Here is a 10803-nt window from a genome sequence, read left to right as displayed (position 1 = left end):
CATTAATGTTATAAATACTTAAAAATGACGTAATAATTTTTCTCAGCCCTTGAAAGTAATGAAAACTTGAGATAAATCAATTCTGAAGCCGCGCCATCTTCTGTTTCATTTTGAAAAATCTTCCGCTTCCTGTTTGTTTGAACGCGGAGCAGGAAGTGATGCAGTTTGCTCTGCCTCTCTCTTGTGTTTGTTGGCAGGTGTGACACAACCAGGTTGGTCTGGATCAGGAGTGCGGAACTCATTTGGCCCAAATGATCTTTGGGCCAAATCAAGATCATGAATGCTCTTATTAAAGGGCCGGTTGTGCCAGAATATACTGATAAAACCTGTTCAGAAACTGTTAAAATATCAATAAATTCTTAAAATTAAATAACATTATTAAACATCTTTCCAGTTCTTCCAGGATTTTGTGATACTGTTAATGTTTTTTATAATAAAAATCAAAGTGTTTGTGGTATTAATTTGGAAATATTTGCACTCATTTATGATGACTTGTTATTACTCGCCGTATAGATCATGGTCTACAATCTGACATCACTAAAGACTGAGGCAGCTGTTTAGTACAAGTAATAAGAAAATTCTGCAGTGAATTCCCATTTATGTGAAGTGCTGGGATTTGGTTATTTTGCTGGGATTTGGTTGTTGTACTTCGATGTCCATGATAATTCTCAAGAAACTGGAGGGACTGATTGCTATGATTTGGCATTAAACAGATAAAAACTGCACTGACTTGATTGATAACATAATATTTAAGCAGATTTAGTGTTTAGTCTGGAATCTAGAGGGCCACATAAAAAGCTACGGCGGGCCAGATTTGGCCCACAGGTCTTGAGTTTGACACGTGGTCTGATCATATCAGACACAGATAAAAATGTTTCTGACAGAACATTGAAAAACATTATTTCCACATAAATCTATGCAGCCTCTTCAACTAAAATTTGTCTATCAAACTACATGGTTTGTTGGAAATCAAGACAGTAAGAGTAGGAGCTTCAGTGATTTATAATTTCTTCTTCTAAGTTTTCATGGTTGACTTGGTGGAATTGTGTCATTTTCTCTACATTTGTTATATTTGATCGTAGCATACAGATTTAATGTGCAGAATGATTTCTCTGTGTTTTCTGCAGAAACTCTTTGTGTCTGATTCAAAGTGAAGAAATGTTGGATGGAAAAAACTTAGATCAGATTTATTTGGGAATGCATAATGCAAAATTCACTTTTTGTACAATAAAAGTACAATAAAACGTACTTCTAAACGCATTTTGTTGATGACTAACCATCCAGAAACAACTTGCTACATTCTTGTTGATTGTGCAAGAGGCTCTACTTCTGCTTTTCAAAGATGTAAGGTTGTATGATTGCACATCTCTTTCCAGCCATTTTCCAAGTGCAAGTGTAAACGTTGAATTTGTGTGCGCCGCCAGCAGCAGGTTATTTAAAGTGACAAGAGGCCCTAAAACAGCTCAAACCAGGCAGAACTGAACAGACCACGATCTCATCTAAAACATGGTTTAGATCTTTTCTAACCTGTTCAAGGCAGCACGATAAGACAGAGTCCGTCTGGTTTGAAAAAAGAAGTTTACGCTGCCAAAGTCAACAGAGTTTGCTGAACTAGCAGTACCTGTTTTTTCAGGCCTTCATTAATCATAAACAGGCTGCTGTATCTCTCATCTCCATGTAGAGCCATCGGTCCACTGATAAACACTTTGATTCTGTTCAACAGGTGAATTAAATCATCTTTCAACATTTCTGGGTGCTACTTGGCAACATCAAGAGCTCCGGTGTGATGATCCGATTTTCAACTGTTGAGCGTTCATAAATAATTGTCAGCATTTAGATATATCAGATATCATATTATTCAGAAAGCAACATACCTTGGTTGTTTTCCCATTTCAGAAAAGCTTAAACCCTTTCACCAAAAGTCAGGGCCTTTTGTAATTTGCATACAAAAGAGGAAGTTTGGGATGTTTTTGGGATGTGCTGAAGGAGAGCAAGGTTCATGCGGACTTCACTTTTTCCTGGCTCCTGAATCACTTTGGACAGGAATTGTTTGGCTTTTTCCTCACATCTGTCACTGTTGTTCGAAGTGACAGAATCACCTTTACTTATCGTTGTAAGAAGCACAACAAAGTTAGTTTCAGTACATTGAAAAAGAACAACAAACAACATTAGACATGGGTAGACAGGTGCCACTCATAGATTATAATTAGGAGCACCAAACCTGTTTTTGGTGAAATTGTTGATTTCAGTTTGATTGTTTGTGTTGCTTGTTTTGTGTTGCCTCCTTCACAGGCTCAAAACAATAAAATCTAAAATCTGAGTGCACAGAAGAAAAGCATTTTTTTCTGGACTTAGGCAGTTCTGTTTGTAGCAAAGATTATTTAAAGTTTGTTTTCACTCAGTTTTTCCGTGCAGGGCTCCTTCCTTTTGAGGTTTTAACAAACAGCAGAACAGTGACTGTAAATGTCCTTGCAGGAGTTGGCTTCTTGGATCAAATGCCTGAGTTTTCACACCTTCTGATAAAATGATCATAAAACTGTTTAATCAGCAGCAGTCGTCCTGATTTGCATACAAAAGAGGAAGTTTGGGATGTTAGCTGTAGACGTACAACAGCTGGACAGACGCAGACTTCACTTCTATTTAGCAAACCAGTTGCTTTCATTCATTTCATGTCCTGGAAGATAAATTTCTGGACCACAAACATATAGTTGAAGCAATCTGACCTCTGCACAGATTGTGGCGGGTTTGTGGTTTATAAAGATCCCAGCCAGAATGTCACATGGTTTTCAACATGCAAACCATGTGAGCTGGTTTTCTCCAGGTTTCCTGTTACAATGTTATTCTGCAACTGTTTATCTGAACCAGCCAGGCTGCAGGGGGACAACAGGAGGTTCCCCTGCAGAGACTAAACCGGAGAAATGAAACTTAGAGAGGCTGCTGACTCTGAAGCAGGAAGTGAAAGTAAACAAGCCGACGTTCAGCTCTGAGAAGCTGCAGGCGGAGATTATTTATTCTCACTGATTGCATTTTTCCCTGCAGACGTCGACAGATCGGCTGAGTGTGAAGATGAAGCTGCTTTTCTTCTTGATGGTGACACTGATGACCTTCACCGAAAGGTCACTGCATGCTTGGCCAGACCCCACCACAGGTAAGAGCCTTAAGGACACAGATGTCCCTAAATTATACTAATTCTGCAAATTCTGCATTTGCAGAATTTGCTAAATTAGTTCACTTCTTCTTTTTAAAATGATGGAAAGTGAACAAATGACCGACTCAGTTCCTGAAATTACAGGTTTTTGTTAGTTTGAATCATTTTATAGAAATATGACCTTTTTCTCCTTCTGCAAATTTCCTGTTTTTGTTTACATTTGGTCAACATTTGTCTCAGCGATTTCATATACAAAGTAATTTTCAATTTAATTTTTACAATTTTTAAAATATATATATTGGCATAGTTTCCCACATCTTATTGTTTCACAACCACAAACTTTAGTATATTTATTAGGGGTTTTATGTGAAAGTCAAAGTATTGCATAAGCATTCTATATATTATTGAGTAAAGCTCATATTGTTCGGTCTTGACTCCTCTAGTTGCATGTTTCATATGCAAGAAATTCACACACACTAATAGGATTTTGATTCCTAATGTAAACATTAAAACTTACAGTAATACATTGATTCCTAATGTAAACATTAGGAATCAAAATAAACCCTGAAATCCAGAATAAAAACATAAAGTTAAAGTTCATGCCTCAGTTCAATCAAGTAAACAGTTAATTTGTGAGAAACTCTGATCAGAAGCTGAATGAAACTAAAAGGTTTTCAGTTCTAACAGTTTCTGAACTTCTCAGGTTTTCATTGAGTTTCTATTGAAAGAATAGAAACTGAACGCTGCCTCAGTTTTTTAGCTCCGTTTCTGAGAAAAACAAGTGAGCAGCTCTTTGAAGACCTGCTGACACTACATGGTTCATATTTAAGTTAATAAATTCCTGCCAGTGCAGATATTTACTCTACTAAAACAGAAAAGTTACTTACTAGTTAATTTTGTCTTATTTCAAGTGTGCTAAGACATATTGAACTAGAAACTAAACTAAACTAAACAAAAACTATTTGGTAAGATGTTGTGTTTTTTAGGGTGTATCCTCTCCAGGAAATTCTTTGATCTGGACCTAAGGCAGACATTTTTGGTTTCACATTGTAATTTCTTGCAAGTGAACTATGCCTTGCAAGCAAAACAGGTGCAGATTGTTGCCGGTTCGTTTTGAATGCATTATCTGACTCTGATGTGGACCGAAAAAGTGAACTCTGGTCCGCCTACAAACCTCGGTCTCTGTTCAGTTGAAATTAACTCTGGCGCTGTTTGAATGCGTATGTGAACAACAAGCGAATCAAAGACTGCTCCAAAACCAGGAAGTGGACTACAATGCATGACATTCTTAGTAATTATAACCCAAACAAACAAGTTAGTCTAGGACTAGCAGTAGAAATGTGCTTGTGGTTTTTTACCAAAGACAAAAAAAATAAATAAATCCTACATCTGCTAAAATGTGACAGGAACCATTTTCTTGGAGTTTTCCAGCATTAGGACCTGAAAAGACCTCATTACAACCCGAAGTACTGAAAATAAAGACATGCCCCAGGCATGTCTGTGAAAGGTTGGAACATGATAAAACTCTGAAAATGTTGTATAAAGACTTTTTCAATGCCCTCCTGTTGTGCAGTTCTGTTAAACAACAATCATCCTCTGAAATACTGAGTAAGAATCAGGATTTTATCTCATTCTGATGCTGTCTGGTTATGCTTTCTACCTCAGGTGGTTCTGGAGTCAGTCTGAGCGGGAAGATGTTCACTTTGTCCAGTTACGGAAGATTGGTCTTCTATTCACCTTACGAACATCCCCCCTGGGTGGCTTCTACGCCATACCAAACCAGAGGTTATGCCTACTCCACCTCCACACCCAGTTACACCCAAACCAACACAGGCACACATGCCCCCGCCACTAAATCTATCACCCGCACCACCACTCCGTACCCATGGCCCACCACTAAGTACCCATGGTCCACCACTAAGTACCCATGGTCCACCACTAAGTACCCATGGTCCACCACTAAGTACCCACGGTACACCACTAAGTACCCATGGACCCCCACTCCGTACCCATGGTCCACAGCTCCTTCCACTAGAGGTGAGTTCCTCCACAAATAATCACTGAGGCTTTGCTGATATTCTCTGTTCCTGCTCATTAAGGTGAAAAACTTCAACAAAGAATAAAGTTAGCAGGGCTATTGATTTTTCTTTCTTTTTCCTAGCTCAGTTTGCTTTTTGTAAGTATGTATTATGACATTTTAGTTAATGCATCTTAGTTAATGCATTTAATTCTGCATTAGCAGAAGCCAGACGCGGTAAAATTGGATGTAACCAATGGTCGAAAACCATAATTATGAAATTATAAAAGAAGTCAATGAAGCGCATCATGACAGTCCCCCCTGGTCAACTTTAAAACCGACCCACAGTCGGCGGCGTCCATTGTTATTTCCGTAAACGGTGCTCTGTGTGACGTCAACCTTCTTCTTCGGCGCATGCGGGTTGCTACGAGGTTGTAAGTCTCTTCTAATGAGTAAAAAAGCGGATTTCAGCAAACTATGTGAAATCTGAATCGAGCATCAAGACCTGCTGTTAGCATAAGATGTGCAGAATAGCAGCTCTGGAGAGGCAGAATAATAAAAACAACCATTTTAAATCATGTTTTCCTTTTTTGTTGTTGTTTCAGATACTCTTTATAATGTTGCATCACTGAAATTTAACCTTCTCTCTCTATATATATATTTTTTGTTTTTCATTCATTTATTCTTTATTTACAACCCAGTTACATCTATTTTTGAGCTCCTCTGTCCTGGTGCGCCCCCTGCAGGTGTGTCAGTGTGTTTGCGGTACATCACAGACTCTCGGAGTGGCTCCATCTTCACCCTCAGCCCATCCAGCCAGTATCTGAGGCTGGAGATTGGTACAGCCCAATCATACATGCTGACCTTCAACAATTACAACAGAGTTTACCTGCAACCTTACTTAAAACTGTGGCCTTATCTGACACCCAACATGTGGACCAGCATCTGCTTCACTGTGGACAACACGAAGGCTGTAGTTCAGATGTTCAGAGACTCAAACATGAGCAGCAGGAAGCTGCTGAATAACCAGGTGAGATCAGAATGAACAACATCTCTGATTTATTGTCTGCAGTGATCTGAAGATATGACTGCTAGCACCCGTATGACTGTTTTCACATCCCTTCACTTTTTCCACATTTTGTTTCATCTACTCTAAAATAGATAAATAGATTTGAGTTTTTTTTTTTCTTAAAATTCTTCATAGATTAAACCACATACTGTAAAAACTTAGAAAGTAGTTTTGTTGTGTTTCTAGTGTAAATATCTTAATACACTCCATAGGGCAAAACTAACTTTACATGTAATGTTTTGGCAACATATACCAGCTTGTTTTTAAGTCGGTGATTCTTAAATATTGACAAAAAATGTATTAGCTCCACTGCCAGATTTTTATATAGATACTTAATACTTTTTTGATCTCCAAAGGGCAGAAACACAACAATAAAAATAAAAACAATACTAATAAAAACAGGCAACAATAAATATTGAGCAGTGATAGTCATAAAGACATCACTCAATAGATTTCTAAAATATATTCATTGATTAAAGTGCACAGCTTTAAACTATAGAGGCTACTTTCATTTATAACAGGAAATTTGTCCCATAAGTAAAAAAAAAAAAAAAAAAAAAACTGTTCTTTTTATGGATATTCAAGAATTAGACTTAAAACAAGCTACTGTATCTTGCTGAAAAGTTGCTTGTGAGTTAGTTTTGTCTACTTTAAGTGTAAAAAGGCATTTGCACTAGAAACTAAACAAAAATACTCAGTAACAGTTTGTGTTTTTGCATTGCAGGTGTCAAACTGGAGGCCCGCTGGCCAAATCCGGCCTATCATAGCTGTTTATGTGGCCTTCTCATCTAAACTCTAGAAAAATATTTTATCAGTCAAATTAAATCAGTTGTATTTGTAAAGGACTAAATTACATCAATGTTGAATAAAATGTTAAAAATGAAAACATTTAAATTTGCACTAAACAGAGAAAACTATAATATTTTAAGTTTACTGTCCCTTTAAGGACGTCCATGATGTTATGTGGCCTGAAATGAAGAGATTTACATCTTTTATAAATGTCTTATGTAAATATATATTTTTTTATTTTAATTTACTCAATTCAATTATGAAACAAATCTGTAAAAAATAAAGTGGAAAACAGTGAAAGGGAGTGAAACCTTTGATTGTTTTGAATTATTGAAATAAACTTTACATTTGTAATTTATTAGGCTGCATATGTACACACACATGCATTTTAATGCAAAGCTCAATGAGTTTCTTAATTTTCTCCCTGAAATGATCCTCTCTGTGTGTGTGTGTGTGTGTGTGTGTGTGTGTGTGTGTGTGTGTGTGTGTGTGTGTGCGTCTTCAGTACGTGTGGTCAGGTGAGCGTGTGATGGATTTTTCAAACTTTGAAGGTCAGATCACTGATGTCCAGGTGTGGGATTATCCTCTCCGTTATCAAGAAGTCCTCTACTACATGAGCAACGGTGGCTACGGGTATGCTCTGTGTGTGTGTGTGTGTGTGTGTGTGTGTGTGTGTGTGTGTGTGTGTGTGTGTGTGCGCGCTTGTTTGCAATACCTTGTGGGAACCATTTTCCTGACACATACATTGTGGGGACCCTCTCCTCCTTGTGGGGACCGAAGCCTGATCCCCACAAGGGGAAATGCTGGTCAAGGGTTAGATTTAGGACTAAGGTGTGAATTGAGTTTTGGTTAGGGTTAGGATAAGGTTTAGGTTGTAGAAATTAATGGAAGACAATGGAAAGTCCCCACAAAGCTAGCCACGCAAACGTGTGTGTGTGTGTGTGTGTGTGTGTACTTGTTTATATAGCTTGATTGGACCTTGTTCTAGTTCCATTCAGACCATCGGACCACTTTTGTTTGACTAAGATACCAGGTGTTTAATTTATTGCTTGGCAAATAAAAACAGTAATTCACAATAAAATTAGTTTATTTAATGGAGGAAAAATACATCTGGCCCCTGAATACTTCCAGCTTGCTAATTTTGGCCCATGTGACAAGAAGTTTGGATACCACTGGGTTAGAGGTACGATGTGAATCACGTTTTGGTTAAAGTTCAGGTTAGGAATATACTGATAATGGTTAATAAAAATAGATGGATAAATGCAGGTACTGAAATGAATGGAAACTAATACAAATACCTAAATATATGTAACAATATAAGCTTTTGAGTGAACCAGGTTGGGTAATGAGTTGAAGAAAAATAAAAAACTTAAATTGAACAAACAATTGAAATTTCAAGGTTATATTTTTTTTTATTCTGATTTCTTATGCCACAATTTTAAAATACTAATTTCTTTTTTTGTCTAAATTTTAAAATATATATCAAGTTTATTTGTATAGCACATTTCAGCAGCATTGCAGTTCAAAGTGCTTTACATAAAAACATACAGTCCACAATTGAAAACCAGTAAGACTGAAAAAATTTACATTTTGACGGTGGCCATCATCAAAATCACCAAAACACGTAGAATTTGTTGATAAATTATTATGGCTCAAAAGCAACTCAGTGTTTCAGTTGTTTTGCAGTTTTGCTGGAAGTTTGTTCCAGATTTGTGGTGCGTAGAAGCTGAATGCTGCTTCTATATCTCAACATCTTTCACCATTTTTAAACCCCAAAGATTTTCTGTACATTGTAAGACAAGTTTCCATTACGAACAAAAAGAGGTTATTGAATTTTTTTACCAACAAATACTTACAAAATGCATATTTATATTTCATATTATTTTAAACACGTACTAATAAATGTAAAGCCTTTAGATGCACACATCAAGTTTGTTCTTTTGATTTTAGGTTCTACCAGGGTTCTGTACTCAGCTGGTCCTACATCAGCTACTCTCAGACAGGCAGGACGCTGCTGGAGGACGGTTATGAGCTGCAGATGAGAAAATCAAACCGCAAGTTGGGACAAAGAAATCACCTGAAGGGAGGATACAAGCACAGGAAGGTTTTCCTCTTTGAGGAGCGCAAAAGAGAGCAATGGAAGAAAGAAATGTAATGTTCAGTGAAATCATGTTATACCTTTTTGACCTTTCTATCTGAACATTTAATTACCATGAAGATTAATCAATTAACATTTGCACTGATCAAAAATATTCTCAAAATCACATTATGGGTTTAATAGTTTATTTTCCTTCACTTGTAATTCATTTTAACTTTAAACTACAATAAAGTGATTTCTAATGAAATGTTGCATGTTGGTGAATTTTGTTCCATACAGAATAACATTATGCACTTCTGGTTAAAATAAAACCAGAAGTTTATAGCAATCTGTGTGAACAGAAAAAAACTGGTAACGTTAGATGACATTTTCTCATAATCACCAGCGCAGCTTCCTTTTGTTATGGCCATGAAATGATTATCCTGCAGAAATGAGCTGTTAAAATTCAGTTTGAACATTCACAGTGACGGTTCTTGCATGAATAGATCCCATTCTGGAAAAAGAAAAATCATTGTGCGTTTCATCAGTGACATTGCAATGTAAACATTTTGATTTAAAATAACTCATGTTTACAGAAGTTTTTTCAGCTTTCAAAATTGATACAAATATTTTTAGACCAGAGACTTTAACACATTAATCTTAATTTATTTCATAGATTTCATTCCAGTTTTTGGACTTGAACTTCAATCCTTGCTCAGACTATTGGAGTTGATCCAAAATATTGATTCTAATTTCCCATAAGTATCAATGCTAGCTTGATAAGATCAATAATTTAGTTTTAGATTCCCTCTTGAAATTTCATTTTATTTTTGTTTTGCAAAACTGTAAAATATATTTTACAGCAAAAATATATTTTTCTCTGAAATTATATATTTGTTGCAGTTTGTTCATTTATAAAATAATTCACACAAGTTAAAGAATTTTGTGGAAAACTCTTTCTAAATTCTGTCGCAAGTTTTAACAAAATCCAACCACAAAAACACAAAAAGGAAAAAAAAACACAAAACACCTTAATTTCACAAGTTTGATTTTAAAACAGCCTTAGATAATAAGTATTGGTATCGGATTGATATCAAAATATGCAGAATCCCACAACTCTACCGACTATGTTGTTAGCAGGAATGAAGTATAAAATAAGTATTCTGAAAATATTTATAAGAAATTCTCAACAATTTAATCCACATTAAAAAAAAGATGTTTTTTTAATTCTTAAATTGAATGATTGCGGTCTACCAATCGCCCACAAGGGGGCGCAAATTCCCTTTTTTCTCTCTCTCTCTTCAGAAAGTCAAATAAAAAAACTGGGGAAAGTAAATACCAGGAGTCGTTAATTATTCTGTTTAGTAAGACATGTTTTAATAACAAAATATGGATTGTACATCCTTATACAATCTGTTGGTTTTTCATTTTACATTCTTATGTACAAAACTCAATCTGCAGAGTCCGAGCCTCTAAATAAATTCAAGATTATTAAGTTTTTCACAAATATAAAAACTTTTCGAGTTCCCCAACTGTCGGCCAATATGGTAAAGGCTAAAAAAAAAAAAAACATTTTAAATGTGAAATTAATTTAAAATAATGTTAAAAGGCCAACAATCACTTTGAAATGCAGATGTAGTTAAAACATAGTAATGTTTTAACAGAAAGAAAAAAAAACATTACAAAACACCATCAGCACAAGA

The 10803-nt window shown here is 35.9% G+C and overlaps 1 protein-coding gene across 3 annotated transcripts in view; it reads left to right on the top strand.

The window, feature by feature from the left end:
• Nucleotides 1–9368, top strand: part of LOC103464349 (uncharacterized) — a 9995-nt gene extending 627 nt beyond the window's left edge. For 2 of the 3 annotated variants that reach the window (XM_017305048.1, XM_008408389.2), the window contains exons 2-6: nt 3040–3148; nt 4814–5185; nt 5912–6195; nt 7529–7656; nt 8974–9368. In XM_017305048.1, coding sequence (XP_017160537.1) covers nt 3040–3148; nt 4814–5185; nt 5912–6195; nt 7529–7656; nt 8974–9178 — 1098 coding nt within the window. In that variant the 3' untranslated portion in view covers nt 9179–9368. Of the gene's footprint in view, nt 1–2858; nt 2962–3039; nt 3149–4813; nt 5186–5911; nt 6196–7528; nt 7657–8973 lie in introns of those variants that run through there. The other variant, XM_008408388.2, reaches the window with a different exon arrangement.
• Nucleotides 9369–10803: the final 1435 nt, after the last annotated feature.

The sequence above is a fragment of the Poecilia reticulata genome, linkage group LG5 (assembly GCF_000633615.1).
Source record: "Poecilia reticulata strain Guanapo linkage group LG5, Guppy_female_1.0+MT, whole genome shotgun sequence".
Lineage (NCBI taxonomy): Eukaryota > Metazoa > Chordata > Actinopteri > Cyprinodontiformes > Poeciliidae > Poecilia > Poecilia reticulata.
Note: the sequence above shows the minus strand (reverse complement) of the source record. Positions and strands in the feature narration are given on the sequence as shown.